This window comes from Haliaeetus albicilla, chromosome 29 (genome assembly GCF_947461875.1).
Source record: "Haliaeetus albicilla chromosome 29, bHalAlb1.1, whole genome shotgun sequence".
In the NCBI taxonomy this organism is placed as follows: Eukaryota; Metazoa; Chordata; class Aves; order Accipitriformes; family Accipitridae; genus Haliaeetus; species Haliaeetus albicilla.
This window is the reverse complement of record NC_091511.1, coordinates 5,071,161-5,087,726: the sequence shown is the minus strand read 5'-3', so window position 1 is coordinate 5,087,726 and position 16,566 is coordinate 5,071,161. Positions and strand designations below refer to the sequence as shown.

General features: G+C 69.6%; 2 protein-coding genes across 2 annotated transcripts; both read right to left on the bottom strand.

The window, feature by feature from the left end:
- Positions 1-1,114: 1,114 nt before the first annotated feature.
- On the bottom strand, positions 1,115-5,330 carry LOC138682820 (red-sensitive opsin). Its single transcript, XM_069774289.1, has 6 exons — positions 5,143-5,330; positions 4,743-5,039; positions 3,824-3,992; positions 3,562-3,727; positions 1,434-1,673; positions 1,115-1,256 (listed from the first exon to the last, which is right to left on the bottom strand). The coding sequence occupies exons 1-6, from the start codon at positions 5,249-5,251 to the stop codon at positions 1,143-1,145; spliced, it is 1,095 nt and encodes a 364-aa protein (XP_069630390.1). The 5' UTR covers positions 5,252-5,330; the 3' UTR covers positions 1,115-1,142.
- Positions 5,331-8,648: 3,318 nt separating this feature from the next.
- Positions 8,649-14,293, bottom strand: LOC138682822 (blue-sensitive opsin). The gene is made up of 5 exons (XM_069774290.1): positions 13,661-14,293; positions 11,950-12,118; positions 11,704-11,869; positions 10,572-10,811; positions 8,649-9,499 (listed from the first exon to the last, which is right to left on the bottom strand). The coding sequence occupies exons 1-5, from the start codon at positions 14,043-14,045 to the stop codon at positions 9,371-9,373; spliced, it is 1,089 nt and encodes a 362-aa protein (XP_069630391.1). The 5' UTR covers positions 14,046-14,293; the 3' UTR covers positions 8,649-9,370.
- Between the last annotated feature and the right edge of the window lie 2,273 nt (positions 14,294-16,566).

The window sequence follows — 16,566 nt, the reverse complement described above, 5'->3', positions numbered from 1 at the left end:
ACCCTTATTAGTTTCTTCATGCGCGGCGGCCACCTGTTCCTGCCACTCCAGGCGTTTAAGGGCTCGGCGCGTGCCATTCCCGCCGGTTTTTTCAGCCAATCGGGGCGGGCGCGCGTGCCGCTCCCGCCCTTTTCCGCCAATCAGAGGGCGGCGCTCGAGCGAACCCCCCCACGCCCCCCACACACACGTGCCACCCCTCTCCCCCCGCGGCCCTTCAGCCAATCAGAGCGCAGCGCTCTCGCGGCGGCCCCCCCCCCCCCCGTTCCCGCCACTCCAGGCGTTAACGGCCCGGCGCGCGCCGCTCCCGCCCTTTTTCCGCCAATCAGCGCCGGCGCGCGCCGCTCCCGCCCTTTTCCGCCAATCAGGGCGCGGCGCTGGCGGGGACGCCGCGTCACCGCTCTCCCCCCGCCCCGCCCCGCCCCGCCGCTGCCACCCGCTCGGCGCGTGCACCCCACCCCCCCTCCCTTCCCGACGCAGCCAATCAGAGGAGGGAGCGCCACCTCCCCTCCCCTCTCCGCCAATGGGCGCGGGCGGGGCGTGGCCAGCCGCCGGGCGGCGGTGACGTCTCCTACCGGTGCGGCCCCGCCCCCCCGCCGCCGCCGCCGTTTGAAATCGCTGACGGCGACGGGAGCCCCGCCCCTTCTCCCCAATCCGGCGCGCCGGCTTGGCCGCCGCCCCTCCCCTCGCCCTCTATCTGATTGGCCGCTTGGCGCCGCCGCCCGCCCTCCCCGTCGGCGCGGAAGTGCGGTGCCGAGCGCGCCCCGCCCTCCCCCGTGACGTCCCCGCCCCCTGATTGGAGGAAGCGCGGCGCTCCGTTCCGATTGGGAACGGGGCGGGGCGAGGGCGGGCGTGACTGACATCCCCTTGGACCAATAGCTGCGCGGCGCGCCGCCGAGGGGCGCCTCCCTATTGGCTGTCAGCCCGGCGGGGGCGGGGCGCGGCGCCCACCTTCGCACCCGGCGGGAAGGGAGCGGCGTCGTGTCCGCGGGCCCGGGGGCTGCCGGGACGGTGGGGGTCTTGGGGGGGGGGTGTATCCCACCGCAGAGGCTGATGGGAAGGCAGAGTCCTCCGGGGGAGGCCGACACCATTCCGGGGGGGTACAAACCTTTTATTGGGGGGCGGGGGGGGGGCCGGGGGGGGCCCTACGCGGGCGAGACGGAGGAGTTGGAGACGGAGGAGACCTCGGTGCGGGAGGTGGAGACCTCGGAGCCGTCGTCCACCTTCTTCCCGAAGAGCTGCAGGATGCAGTTGCGGAACTGCGGGGGGCGGGGGAGAGAGAAAAAAGGGCGCGTCAGGGCGGAGGCAGCCCTGCCCGGACCCCGCCCGGACCCCGCCCGCCGTCCTTTCCGCCGCCGCCTCCCCCCGCGCCGAATCCCGGTTGTTCGGCCGCCGAATCCCGGTTGTTCGGCCGCCGAATCCCGGCGGTGGCCCACCTGCCGGTTCATGAAGACGTAGATGATGGGGTTGTAGATGGTGGCGCTCTTGGCGAAGTAGGCGGGCAGGGCGGCGGCCAGCGGGTGGAAGGCGTAGCCGGGGTTGGCGGCGGCGAAGCAGGCGAAGATGGTGTAGGGCCCCCAGCAGAAGCAGTAGGCCACGATCATCACCACCACCATGCGCGACACTTCCTTCTCCGCCTTCTGCGTCGACTCCGATTCCTTCTGCTGGGCGGCCACCTGCGGGCAAGGGGGAGGGAGGGGGCTCAGGGGGGGGGCAATTGGGCTCCCCGGGGGAGCTGCAGGGCTCTAGGTGGGGGAGGTGAGCCCCGTGGGGGGCTGCAGGGGGGTCTGGGGGGGGAGATGGGCTCTGGGGGAGCTCCAAGGGGGGCTGCAGGGGGGTCTGGGGGGGGAGATGGGCTCTGGGGGAGCTCCAAGGGGGGCTGTGGGGAGAGATGGGGGGGTTTGAGGGGGCAGATGGGCTCTGGGGGGGGGAAATGGGCTCCCGGGGGGCTGCAGGGGTCTAGGTGGGGGAGGTGAGCCCCGTGGGGGGCTGCAGGGGGGTCTGGGGGGGGAGATGGGCTCTGGGGGAGCTCCAAGGGGGGCTGCAGGGGGAGCTGGGGGGGGAGATGGGCTCTGGGGGAGCTCCAAGGGGGGCTGTGGGGAGAGATGGGGGGGTTTGAGGGGGCAGATGGGCTCTGGGGGGGGGAAATGGGCTCCCGGGGGGCTGCAGGGGTCTAGGTGGGGGAGCTGAGCCCCGTGGGGGGCTGCAGGGGGGTCTGGGGGGGGAGATGGGCTCTGGGGGAGCTCCAAGGGGGGCTGCAGGGGGAGCTGGGGGGGGAGATGGGCTCTGGGGGAGCTCCAAGGGGGGCTGTGGGGAGAGATGGGGGGGTTTGAGGGGGCAGATGGGCTCTGGGGGGGGGGAAATGGGCTCCCGGGGGGCTGCAGGGGTCTAGGTGGGGGAGCTGAGCCCCGTGGGGGGCTGCAGGGGGGTCTGGGGGGGGAGATGGGCTCTGGGGGAGCTCCAAGGGGGGCTGTGGGGAGAGATGGGGGGGTTTGAGGGGGGAGATGGGCTCTGGGGGGGGGAAATGGGCTCCCGGGGGGCTGCAGGGGTCTAGGTGGGGGAGCTGAGCCCCGTGGGGGGCTGCAGGGGGGTCTGGGGGGGGAGATGGGCTCTGGGGGAGCTCCAAGGGGGGCTGCAGGGGGAGCTGGGGGGGGAGATGGGCTCTGGGGGAGCTCCAAGGGGGGCTGCAGGGGGGTCTGGGGGGGGAGATGGGCTCTGGGGGAGCTCCAAGGGGGGCTGCAGGGGGGTCTGGGGGGGGAGATGGGCTCTGGGGGAGCTCCAAGGGGGGCTGTGGGGAGAGATGGGGGGGTTTGAGGGGGGAGATGGGCTCTAGGGGAACTCCCAGGGGGGCTGTGGGGGGAGATGGGGGGGCTGTGGAGGGGTTTGGGGGGGCAGATGGGCTCTGGGGGGGGGGGAAATGGGCTCCCGGGGGGCTGCAGGGGTCTAGGTGGGGGAGGTGAGCCCCATGGGGGGCTGTAGACGGTCTGGGGGGGGGAGATGGGCTCTAGGGGAGCTCCCAGGGGGGCTGTGGGGGGAGATGGGGGGGCTGTGGAGGGGTTTGGGGGGGCAGATGGGCTCTGGGGGGGGGGAAATGGGCTTCTGGGGGGCTGTAGAGGGTCTGGGGGGGAGAGTTGGGCTCCAGGGGGGCTCCAAGGGGGGCTGTGGGGGGAGATGGGCTCCTTGGGGGCTGCAGGGGTCTAGATGGGGGAAGGTGAGCCCCATAGGGGGCTGTAGAGGGTCGGGGGGGGAGATGGGGGGGCTGCAAGGGGGGCTGGGGGGGGGGAGATGGGCCCCATGGGGATGTCTAGGGGAGGGAAATGGGCTCCTGGGGGGGTCTGGGGGGGTAGATGGGTCCCACAGGGGCTCCAAGGGGGGCTGTGGGGGGAGATGGGGGGCTGCGGAGGGGTCTGGGGGGGGGAGATGGGCTGGAGGGGGCCTCCCTGGGGGTCTGTGGCAGGTCTGTGTGGGGAGATGGGCTGCCCGGGGCTCTCGAGGAGATCTGGGGAGCTCTGCGGGGTGGGGGTGGGCTCCCCGGACGCCCCCCCCCTCCGCCGCCCCACTCACCGCCCGAATGGCCAGCCAGACTTGGAGGTAGCAGAGGATGATGATGGCGAGGGGGAAGAAGCAGCAGGTGACCATCAGCACCACCATGTAGGACTGAACCCCCGGGTCCGAGCTGCCGCTGAAGACGTCGGGGCCGCAGGACGTCTTCAGCCCGTGGGGCCAGTACCTGGGGGGGGGCGGAATGGGACAGCCGTGTGGGGCGAGGGGTCGCCGTGGGGCCTGCCCCCCCCCCCCAAATTCATCGCAGCCCCCCCTGCCCCACCTGCTCCATCCAAAAATGGGAGGCGCGGTCCAGGCGCAGGACCAGATCCAGGAGAAGAGGATGCCGGCCACCGCCAGCTTCCCGTCGAATTTGATGTTGCCGAAGGGTTTGCAGACGACGAACCACCGCTCCCAGGAGATGATGGCCAACGACCACAGCGCCGTGATGCCTGGGGGGGGGGGGAAGAGAAGGGGTGGGGGGTCAGGGGGGCTGCCCCACGGCGTACGACCCCACGGCATACGACCCCACGGCGTACGGCCCTTTGGCATACGACCCCACGGCGTACGGCCCCTCGGCGCCCGGCTCCGGGGGTCTCGGTGTATCCTCTGGCCTGGCCAGGGCTGCGGCGTGGGGTGGTCGCCCCCCCCCAGGGTCCTGCCCCACATCTCAGCCCCACGGCTCTGTGCTGCGGCTCACCCTACGGCTCCTAGCCCGGCCCCGTGGTCCTGCCGCGTGTGGGGGTCTTGGGACCCTCAGCCCTGCCCCACGGCTCCCAGCACCCCACAGACCCACTCCCCATCCCTGCCCCACAGCTCCCAGCACCCCACAGACCCACTCCCCATCCCTGCCCCCCAGCTCCCAGCACCCCCAGCCCTGCCCCACAGCTCCCAGCACCCCACAGACCCACTCCCCAGCCCTGCCCCACAGCTCCCAGCACCCCCAGCCCTGCCCCACAGCTCCCAGCACCCCACAGACCCACTCCCCATCCCTGCCCCACAGCTCCCAGCACCCCACAGCTCCCAGCACCCCCATCCCTGCCCCACAGCTCCCAGCACCCCACAGACCCACTCCCCAGCCCTGCCCCACAGCTCCCAGCACCCCACAGACCCACTCCCCAGCCCTGCCCCCCAGCTCCCAGCACCCCCAGCCCTGCCCCACGCCTCCCAGCACTCCCCCCGGGCAGACAGGCGGGTCTCACCGCAGGCGGAGACGGTGTAGCCCTCGATGATGCAGAGCGGGTGACCCAGGACGAAGTAACCGAAGATCTGGTTGATGACGCTGATGGTGCTGGCGATGACGGTCTCCCCCAGGTCGGCCACCGCCAGGTTGACCAGGATCCAGTTGAGGGGGTGACGCAGCTTCTTGAACTTCCAGGTGGCCACCAGCACCAGCCCGTTGGTGAAGACGGAGGCCACCACCACGAAGATCATCCACAGCGAGGTCAGGTTGTAGACCCACCGCGGGGCGATGTGGTAGTTGGGACCCTCGAAGGGACCTGGGGCGGCGGAGAAAAGTTGGGGAAGGGGGGAGGTGGGCGCTCGTCCCGCCGTCCCCACCTCCGTGCGTCCCCCCCGCCGCCGCCGCCGCCGGCCGCTCACCGCGGGTGTTGTTGCTGTTGGTGTAGGTGAAGACGCTGTCCCGCGTCGTGTCCTCGTCCTCGTGCCGCCGGCGCGCCGCGAACACCGCCGTCTCCCAGCCCGCCGCCATGCCGCCTAGCCGAGGAAGGAGACCGAGGACCTTCGGGCGGGGGGGAGAGCGGATGTCGGCGTCGGGCTCTGCCGCCCGCCGCCCGCTCCCCGCTTCTTATACCCACCCCCCCGGGATTAGCCCCCCGTCCCCCCCAAAGCCCCCCTGATCCCTTAATTGGGCCGCGGGGATCAGGGGGCCCCCCCCGGCCCGGCCCGGCCTCACCCGCCCGCTTTGCCGAGCAGCCGGGGTGAGCGCTGATTGGGATTGACGCCGAGGGCTAATCCCGTCACCCGCAATTTCCTGACGGCCCGTTTGGCTAACGAGGGTGCCCGGCGGACCCCCCCCCCAGCCCCCCGCCCGGGGTCTGGGCCCGCGGCCGTCACCGGCCCCCCGGCACGCGGCACGGCCGGCGTTCCCGCACCCTGCCCCACGGGCGGGATGACCCCGCGCTCTCCTGCCCCACTACACGGGGGGTTGGGGGTCCCTCCTGCCCCACGGCGGGGCGCTGGGACCCCCTCCTGCCCCACATAGCGGGGTCTTCAACCCCCTCCTGCCCCATGTCAGGGTGCTGGGCCTTTTCCCACCCCATGGTGGGGTGCTGGCACCCATCCTGCCCCACATAGCGGGGTTTTCAACCCCCTCCTGCCCCATGACGGGGTGCTGGGCCCCTTCCCGCCCCACGGCAGGGTGCTGTGACCCCTCCTGCCCCACGGCAGGGTGCTGGCACCCATCCTGCCCCACATAGTGGGGTCTTGAAGCCCCTGCTGCCCCACGGCAGGGTGCTGGCACCCATCCTGCCCCACATAGCAGGGTCTTGAACCCCTTCCCGCCCCACGGTGGGGTGCTGAGCCCCTTCTCACCCCATGGCAGGGTGCTGGCACCCATCCTGCCCCATGGTGGCGTGCTGGCACCCATCCTGCCCCAGAAAGCGGGGTCTTGAATCCCCTTCCTGCCCCACGGCGAAGTGCTGTGACCCCTCCTGCCCCATGGCGGGGTGCTGAGCCCCTTCTCACCCCATGGCAGGGTGCTGGCACCCATCCTGCCCCACATAGCGGGGTCTTGAACCCCTCCTGACCCATAGCAGGGTGCTGGCACCCATCCCGCCCCACATAGTGGGGTCTTGAACCCCCTCCTGCCCCACGGCAGGGTGCTGGCACCCATCCTGCCCCACATAGTGGGGTCTTGAACCCCTTCCCGCCCCATGGTGGGGTGCTGGGCCCCTTCCCGCCCCACAGCGGGGTGCTGGACCCCCTCCCGCCCCACGGCGTCGGGGCGCTGACGCTCATGGGGCCCGACAGATCGCGGTCATGGGGCCAAGGCGGTTACATCACCGGGGGGGGCTGCGGCGCGGGGCCAAGTAGGGCACGGGGGGAACGGGGCCACCCCCCCCCCCCCCCCCCACCTCGCCCCAGCACCCTTAAAAATAGCCCGCAGCCTTAATTAGCAATTAGGCCTAGCCGGGGAGGGGGGTGGATTAACGAGGGGGGCCCCAAAGGTGGGGGGCCGTCACCCCGCTCTGCTCCGACGGGGGGGTCCGCAGGGGGTGCGGGGTTTGGGGGTGCTCCCCGGGGACCCATCGCCCCAAAGGTGCCCCCCAGCCCCGACCCTAATCCTCTCCGGCGCAACCGGGAGCCGCCCCCCCCACGCCCCCCCACCCCTAATCCGGGGATTTTCGGGTCGCCCCGGGGGAGTCCGATTAGGGGGGACACTGGAAATTTTAATCCCCCGGGAGGGGAAAAGGGGGCGCGGCGACGGCGGCGGTGGGGAGAACGGGGCGCAGCGCGTGGGGTGCGCCGGCGGGGTGCGGGACCCCCGTTTCGGGCGAGGAAAGGGGTGGGGGGGGTGGGCTGCCCCGTGGTGGGGCCGTGGGGTGGCGGGAGCCCCCCGTGTGGGGCAGGTGGGTTGAGGGGGGGGTCCTATGGGGGTGTCGGTGCCCCCCACTCCCTGTCTCTCTCCCCACAGCGCCTGGGGGGCAGCCGGACCCCGCTGGAGCTGGGGTGGGTAAGTGCCGTGGGGCTGGGAGGTGGGGGGGGGGCGTGGGGGGGTTTGGGAACGTCACGGGTGCTGCAGGGCGGCTGTGGGGCCGCGGCGGGGGGCCGTGGGGACACCATGGATGATGTGGGGTGTGTGGGGCTGCTGTGGGATGCCACGGGGTCCCCACGTGGGACACAGTGGGGTGCTGTGGGACACGATGGGGTCCTGTGGGACATGATGGGGTGCTGTGGGACACAGTGGGGTGCTGTGGGGTGACGTGGGACACGATGGGGTGCTGTGGGGGGCTGTGGGGTGCTGTGGGGCACAGTGGGGTGCTGTGGGGTGACGTGGGACACGATGGGGTGCTGTGTGGGGCTGTGAGGTGCTGTGGGGCACAGTGGGGTGCTGTGTGGGGCTGCTGTGGGGCACCATGGGGTGCTGTGGGACACAGTGGGGTGCTGTGGGACATGATGGGGTGCTGTGGGACACAGTGGGGTGCTGTGGGGTGACGTGGGACACGATGGGGTGCTGTGGGACATGATGGGGTGCTGTGGGACACAGTGGGGTGCTGTGTGGGGCTGCTGTGGGGCACCATGGGGTGCTGTGGGACACAGTGGGGTGCTGTGGGGTGCTGTGGGACACGATGGGGTGACGTGGGACACAGTGGGGTGCTGTGGGACACGATGGGGTGCTGTGTGGGGCTGTGGGGTGCTGTGTGGGGCTGCTGTGGGGCACCGTGGGGTGCTGTGGGACACGATGGGGTGCTGTGTGGGGCTGTGGGGTGCTGTGGGACACCCCGGGCTGCCGTGGGTCTGGCGCAGGACACCAGTGGCCGCTGTGGGGTGCCGGGGGTGGATGTTTGGGTGCCACGGGACATAGTGGGGTGCTGTGGGCCCCCGTGGGACAACACGGGCTGCTGTGGGGTGCCGTGGGGTGCTGTGCGGGGCTGTGGGGGTGCTGTGGGGCACAATGGGGTGATGTGGGATACAACGGGCTGCTGTGGGACATAGTGGGGTGCTGTGAGGTGACGTGGGGTGCTGTGGGGCTGCCATGGGACACCCCGGGCTGCCGTGGGTCTGTCACAGGACACCGGTGGCCGCTGTGGGATGCCACGGGACGTGGTGGGGTGCCGTGGGGTGCTGTGGGGCGCCACGGGACACCACTGGCCGCTGTGGGGGACTGTGGGGTGCTGTGGGGTGACGTGGGGCACAGTGGGGTGCTGTGGGACACCCCGGGCTGCCGTGGGTCTGTCACAGGACACCGGTGGCCACCGTGGGGTGCTGTGGGATGCCACGGGACACCGCTGGCCACTGTGTGGGGCTGTGGGGCTGCTGTGGGACAAGATGTGTGCCGTGGGGTCTTGGTGGGAGACCGTGGAGTGCCACGGGGCACCGTGGGGTGCTGTGGGGCTGCCACGGGGTGTTATGGAGTGCGGTGGGACACAATGTGGGACACCCCGGGCTGCCGTGGGTCTGGCGCAGGCCACCAGTGGCCACTGTGGGGTGCTGTGGGGCTACTGAGGGATGCCACGGGTGGCTGCTGGGGTGCCACGGGACACGGTGGGGTGCTGCGGGACACCGTGGGCTTCCGTGGGGCTGCCGAGGGACACCACGGGCCGCCGTGGAGCGCCACGGGGCTGCCACGGGACTCCGCGGGCCGCCGTGGGGGCATCAGGGGCCGCCGTGGGGCACGACGGGCCGCGGTGAGGCGCCGCGAACCGCCGTGGGTCGCCGTGGGGCCGTGCCCGCCCCCCCCCCGGGGCCGTGCGACAGGAATTCCGCTAGTTCTGAACTATTTACGTTGGCAAAAAGCTCACTACTAGCAGAACTCGGCCGCGCGGCCCCCCCCCCCCACCGCGGGCCGGCTCCAGGGGGGACACGGGGACCCCCCCCCCCCACCCCGTGCAGAGGCAGAGGCTGCATCTCCAGCGTTTAATGCCGTGGGGTACAGCGGGGCGAGGGGGGGGGTGTATGTACAACAGAGCAGTGGGGCTGCCCCACGGCGGGCGGACGAGCCACGTGCGCGTCGGCGTCCCCCCCCCCTCCGGCACCCCACCGCCCGGGGAGCCCCACGCCGCCCCGGGGTGGGGGAGACGTGTGTGGGGGGGGGTCCGAGCCCACCGTGGGGCGAACGCCCGTGGGGCAGAGGCGGCCGTGGGGCGGCCTACGCGGGCGAGACCTGGCTGGAGGAGACGGAGGAGACCTGGGTGGCCTGCGAGGATCCCGAGACGTCGTCCTCGTCCCCGAAGGGGCTCTTCCCGCAGAACACCAGCTTCAGCATGCAGGAGCGGAACTGGGGAGGGGGACGGTGTCACTCCCCCCCTCGCCGCTGTCACACCCCCCCACCCCGACAGCGTCCCCCCTGTCACCAGGCATGCTGCCCGGATGTCGCTGGGCTCTTACTGGGGTGTCACTGGGGAGTTATTGGGGTGTCGCCAGGGGGTTACTGGGGCATGTTCTTAGGCCATCACTGGTCCCTTACTGGGGTGGGTTACTGGGGTATCACTGGGGAGTTATTGGGGTGTGACCAGGGGGTCACTGGGGCATGTTCCTAGGCCATCACTGGTCCCTTACTGGGGTGTCACTGGGGGTTACTGGGGTGGGTTACTGGGGTATCACTGGGGAGTTATTGGGGTGTGACCAGGGGGTCACTGGGGTGTGTTCCTAGGCCATCACTGGTCCCTTACTGGGGTGTCACTGGGGGTTACTGGGGTGGGTTACTGGGGTATCGCTGGAGCATCACTGGGGCATGTTACTGGAGTGTCACTGGGGAGTTATTGGGGCATCACCAGGGGGTCACTGGGGCATGTTCTTAAGGCATCACTGGTCCCTTACTGGGGTGTCACTGGGGCATGTTATTGGGGTGCCACTGGGCTGTGTTATTGGGGTGTCACCAGGGGGTCACTGGGGCGTTACTGGGGTGTCACTGGGGGGTTACTGGGATGTTACTGGGGACTTATTGGGGTGTCACCAGGGGGTCACTGGAGCATCACTGGGCTGTGTTACTGGGCTGTTACTGGGGTGTCACCAGGGGGTCACTGGGGCGTGTTACTGGGGTGTCAGTGGGGCATCACTGGGGGTCACTGGGGCGTGTTACTGGAGCATCACTGGGATGTTATTGGGGTGTCAGTGGGGGGTTACTGGGGTGTCAGTGGGGCATCACTGGGGGTCACTGGGGCGTGTTACTGGAGCATCCCTGGGATGCTGTTGGGGGGTCACTGGGGCGTTACCGGGGTCACTGGGGCGTGTTACTGGAGCATCCCTGGGCCGTGTTGCCCGGCCGTCCCCGGGCGACCTCGCCGGTGCCCCCCGAGGCCCCGAGGCCCCTCTAACCCCCCGGCCCCCCCGGCCGCCGCCGCCCCCACCTGCTTGTTCATGAAGACGTAGATGACGGGGTTGTAGACGGTGGAGGCCTTGGAGAAGACGGAGGGGATGGAGGCCAGCCCCACGTCGAAGGGCTGGCCCCGGTGCGTCACCACCCAGAGGGCGAAGGCCGAGTAGGGCGCCCAGCAGATGAGGAAGCCCAGCACCATCACCACCACCATCTTGGTCACCTCCCGCTCCGCCTTCTGCGTCGTGGCCGACTGCTCCTGCTGCTTCGCCACCTGCGGGGCGACCGACGACGGCGCTCAGGGGGCCGCGAGGACCCGCGGCGAACCGTCGTCTCTATAGGGTGTCTGTCCGCGTGTCGCCCCAGGGACCTGCCGTCGCTATGGGGTCCCCTCTGACCCACGCGGAACCACCATTGCTATAGGGTCACCCTGGGGAACGGACATCTCCGTCGGGTCCCCTCTGACCCGCGGGGAACCGTCATCTCTATAGGGTGTCCGTCCGTCCCCCAGGGACCTGCCATCGCTATAGGGTCCCCTCTGACCCGCGTGGAACTGCCAGCCCTATAGGGTCACCCTGGGGAACGGACATCTCCGTCGGGTCCCCTCCGACCCGCGGGGAACCGTCATCTCCCCAGGGACCTGCCGTCGCTATGGGGTCCCCTCTGACCTGCGGGGAACCACTGTTGCTATAGGGTCACCCTGGGGAACAGTCATCTCTGTCGGGTTGCCTCTGACCCATGGGGAACCATCATCTCTATAGGGTGTCCGTCGTCGTCCCCAGGGACCTGCCATCGCTATAGGGTCCCCTCCGACCTGCGGGGAACTGTCATCGCTATAGGGTCACCCTGGGGAACAGTCATCTCTGTCAGGTTGCCTCTGACCCATGGGGAACCATCGTCTCTATAGGGTGTCCATCCCCCCACCCAGGGACCTGCTGTCACTATAGGGTCCCCTCTGACCCACAGGGAACCGCCAGCCCTATAGGGTCCCCCCAGGGAATGGCCACCCCTATAGGGACCCCTCTGTCCCCCCCCAACCACGCCGTGGGCAGCTGCTTCCCCTCCCACCTCTGCGTCCCCCCAATAAAGCCGGTGCCCGTGCCCCCTGCCCCGTGTCCTCCTTGGTGGGGGGGGGCGGGATCTGGGGATTTGGGGTGGGGGTTTACCGCGCGCAGGGTGAGGAGCAGGCGCCCGTAGGAGAAGATGATGATGGCGAGGGGCACGCCGAAGCAGAAGCAGAAGAGGAAGATGACGTAGGACTCGTTGTTCCACTTGTTGTTGGAGGTGTACCAGTCGGGGCCGCAGGAGCACTGCAGCCCCTCGGGGATGTACCTGGGGGGGGGGGAAGACACAGTCACGCCTCGCGCCGGCTGCCTCCCGCAGCCCCCCCAAATCCCGGGGAACCCCCAGACCTGCTCCAGCCGAAGAGGGGGGGCACAGAAGCAACGAGGCCGAAGATCCAGGTGGCGGCGCAGCCCAGGACGGCGTGGCTGCCCCGGAAGGTGAAGTTGCCCAGGGGCTTGCAGATCACCAGGAACCGCTCAAAGGCCACCACCGCCAGCGACCAGAGGCTCACCATGCCTGGGGGGGGGCGGACAGAGGGGACGCCGCTGCCCCGTGCCACCCACCCCACGCGGCCCCGGGACGTGGGGGGGGGTCCCGCTGCCACCACGCGCCGGGTCCCGCGCGCCCGACGTCCCCCATGCCACGGTGTCCTCGTACTTCGTGTCCCCTCGCACCCGACGTCCCCGTGTCCTCATCTCCCCGACGTCCCCGTGCCACGGTGTCCCTCTGCCCCATGTTCCACACACCTGATGTCCCCATGACCCACTGTCCTTCTACCCCATGTCCCATAACCCCAACGTCCCCAACGCCCTGGTGTCCCACTTGCCCAACGTCCCCATGACCAACGTCCCCAACGCCCTGGTGTCCCACTTGCCCAACGTCCCCATGACCAACGTCCCCAACGCCCTGGCGTCCTTCTGCCCCACATCGCACTTGCCCGATGTCCCCATGCCCTGGTGTCCCGTACACCCAATGTCCCCATGCCCAACGTCCCCACACTCTCATGTCCTTCTGCTCCACGTCCTACACACCCAATGTCCCCATACCCAACGTCCCCAACACGCTGGTGTCCCACTTACTCAACATCCCCATGCCCAACGTCCCCACATCCTACACACCCAACATCCCCATGCCCAATGTTCCAACGTCCCCACATCCTATGCACCCAACGTCCCCAATACCCAACGTCTCCAAGCCCTGGTGTCCTTCTGCCCCACGTCCCGCTCACCCAACATCCCCAACGCCCTGGTGTCCCACTTACCCAACGTCCCACTCGCCCAACGTCCCCACGCCCAACATCCCCAATGTCCCCAACGCCCTGGTGTCCCACACACCTGACGTCCCCACACTCTCATGTCCTTCTGCTCCACATCCTACACACCCAATGTCCCCATACCAACGTCCCCAACGCCCTGGTGTCCCACTTGCCCAACGTCCCCATACCCAACGTCCTGGTGTCCCACTTACTCAACGTCCCACTCGCCCAACGTCCCCATGCCCTGGTGTCCCACACACCCAACATCCCCATGCCCAACGTCCTGGTGTCCCACTTACTCAACGTCCCACTCGCCCAACGTCCCCATGCCCTGGTGTCCCACACACCCAACATCCCCATGCCCAACGTCCCAACGTCCCACACACCCAACGTCCCCATGCCCAACGTCCTGGTGTCCCACTTACTCAACGTCCCACTCGCCCAACGTCCCCATGCCCTGGTGGCCCACACACCCAACGTCCCCATGCCCTGGTGTCCCACACACCCAACATCCCCATGCCCAACGTCCCAACGTCCCGCACACCCAACATCCCCATGCCCAACGTCCCCAACGCCCTGGTGTCCCCCATACCCAACGTCCCACTTGCTCCACGTCCCACTTGCCCAACGTCCCCAAGCCCTGGTGTCCTTCTGCCCCGTGTCCCACTCGCCCAACGTCCCCAACGCCCTGGTGTCCCGCACACCTCACGTCCCCACGCTCTCGTGTCCTTCTGCTCCCCGTCCGCCCCCCCACCCAACGTCCCCCCCCCTCCCCGCCACGGCGCGTCCCCGTCCCCGTCTACCTCCGAGGGTGGCGGCGAAGCCCTCGATCTTGCAGGCGGTGGGCCCCAGGGCGAAGTACATCTGGGAGAAGCTGTAGAAGGCGGTGGTGGAGCCGACGCAGATGACCAGCAGGTTGGAGACGGCCAGGTTGACCAGGATGTAGTTGAGGTGGGAGCGCAGCTTCTTGTACTTGGCGGTGCAGAAGATGGTGAGGGCGTTGATGGGCACCCCCAGGGCGATCAGCATGAACATGAAGGCCGACATCCCCATGAAGACCCCGGGGCTGCCCAGGTGGGTCTGGGGCACCAGGAAGGGGCTCAGCGCCGTCAGGTTGGGGGTGTCCAGCGCCATGGGGATGTAGAAGTCCTCCGGGAGCTCCTCCCGGCCCTCCCGCGACTTCTGCATGGCGGCGGGGACGGACGGACGGGCGGGCGGACGCGGAGGGGTGCGGGCCAGGGGGGCGGCCGGCGGGACCCTTTATAGGGAGGGGGGCGGATGGGGCCGGACCCCCCCCCAGCCCCCTAATCGGGGCTAACGCCGCAAAGCGCGGCTGAGCTCGGCTTATCCGACGGGCGGGCGCTGGCCAAGCCGGGCTTACCCACCCGTCAAGCCGCTTTTGGGGCGACTAATCGCCCCCGAGCCCTGATTAGCGGGTTGGGGGGATCAGGGGGTATCAGACCCCCCCCCCAAAGGCTTAACTAGCTCCTGCCGCAGAGGGCGGGGCCCCCCCCAGGACCCTCTGCACCCCCAAACCGTCTCTGCGGGCAGCCAGCACCCCAAAACCCCTCCTGGGCGCCCCGCTCCTGCCCACGCCCCCAAACTGCACCCCAAAACTCTCCTGAGACCACCCTGTGCCCCCAGACTGCCTTGATTCCTACCTGCACCCCAACCACCCCCCCCGAGACCACCCTTCACCCCCAAACTGCCCTGACTCCTACCTGCACCCCAAAACTGCATCCCTGGTACTCTGCACCCCAACCCCCCTCACCAGCCCTTCCTGCACCCCCAAACCTCCCTGACTCCTACCTGCACCCCAAAACCCCCCCGAGACCACCCGGTACCCCCAAACTGTCCTAATCCCTACCTGCACCCCAAAACCCCTCCACAGCCCCTCACTCCCACCCTGCACCCCAAAACCCCTCCTGAGGGCCCACTCCCACCCTGCACCCCCAAAGCTCCCTGACTCCTTCCCGCACCCTAAATGCCTCCCAAGCCCCCCAGCACCCCCCTGACCCCCCCCAGTGGGTGCTGGGGTCCCTGCTGACCCCCTGGGTCATCCCATCACCGCCGTGGGTTCCTGGGGACAGTGGGGGGTCATGGCCCCCTCCAGGGGGTGCAGGGGGACTACATGTCCCAGCAAGCCTTGCGGCAGGGGGGGCAACCCCCCCCCAGCACCCAGGGGTGTCAGGGGTGAGCATCCCCTTAATCCCGGCAGGGTGTTAACGAGGCCGATCACCTCGGCCGGGGATTAGGGCTAAATCGGGACCGGAGCTGACACGATTACGGCCCCGCTCTGGGGGGCGGTGGGGAGCCCCCCACTAGGGGGGGGGGGCGGGGGGGGGAACCCCAGGCAGGGGATGGTCGGACAGACCGACCCACGGACACAGCGGTGCCATGGGGAGAACCACTCGCCCCCTCGGGTCGTCCCCTTTTGGAAGCGGGCTGGGGGCTGCCCCATGGTGGGGGGCCGGGGAGCGGATTAGCGCTCAAGCCCCACTCATCCCCTGCTGCTGTGACGGGGCGGGGGGGGGGTCCCACGGCCCCCGCTCCCCTCCCTGGGCTGTAGTGCCCATAGTGAGAGCCGTGGGGGTGGCCACGGTGGCCCTGTGTGGTGCCCATATGGTGGGGGGGGAGGCTGTGGGACCCCCCCCCACCAGGCAGGCAGGGGCTTGGGAGACTTACCCAGGGCCGTGGGTCAGGGCGGGTGGGCACGGTGCCCCGAGCAGGCGGCTGCGGGGGGGGCGTGGGGGGCAACTGGGGTGGCTACCATGGTGTGTGTGTGGGGGAGCCCTCCTGGGGGGGGTGTCAGACAGCTGGGGTACCTGGTGGGTGGTTGGTGTACCCCCTAAGGCACCCTGGGGTCCCCTGAGGTACCAAGGGGGGCTGCTGAGGTACTGGGGGGTCCCTTGAAGTACCCAGGGAGTGGGGGGGGCGCTGCTGAGGTACCTGAGGTACCCAGGGGTCCCTTGAAGTACCCGGGGGGGGGGGTTGCTGAGGTATCGGGGGGTGGTTGAGGTACCCGTGGCGAGGGTCAGTTGGGGTCCCCTGAGGAGAAACTGAGGTACCGGGGGGGTCCCTTAAAGTACCTGGGGGGGGGGGCAGCTGAAGTCCCCTGAGGAGCTGCTGAGGTACCGGGGGTCCCTTAAAGTGCCCGGGGGGGTCCTACTGAGGTACCGGGGGGCAGCTGAGGTACCTGAGGGGCAGCTGGAGTCCCCTGAGGAGCTGCTGAGGTACCGGGGGGTCCCTTAAAGTATCCGTGGGGGTCCTACTGAGGTACCGGGGGACAGTTGAGGTACCTGAGGGGCATTTGGGGTCCCTTGAGGAGAAGCTGAGGTACTGGGGGGTCCCTTAAAGTATCTGGGGGGGTCCTACTGAGGTACCGGGGGGCAGTTGAGGTACCTGAGGGGCAGTTGGGGTCCCCGGGGGAGAAGCTGAGGTACCTGAGGTACTGGGGGGTCCCTTAAAGTACCTGGGGGAGCCCTGTTGAGGTACCGGGGGGCAGCTGAGGTACCTGAGGGGCAGTTGGGGTCCCCTGAGAAGAAGCTGAGGTACCGGGGGGTCCCTTAAAGTGCCCGGGGGGGTCCTACTGAGGTACCGGGGGGCAGTTGAGGTACCTGAGGGGCAGTTGGGGTCCCCGGGGGAACTGCTGAGGTACCCGGGGGCGGCTGGGGGTCCCCCAAGGCACCCGGGGGTCCCCTGAGGTGCC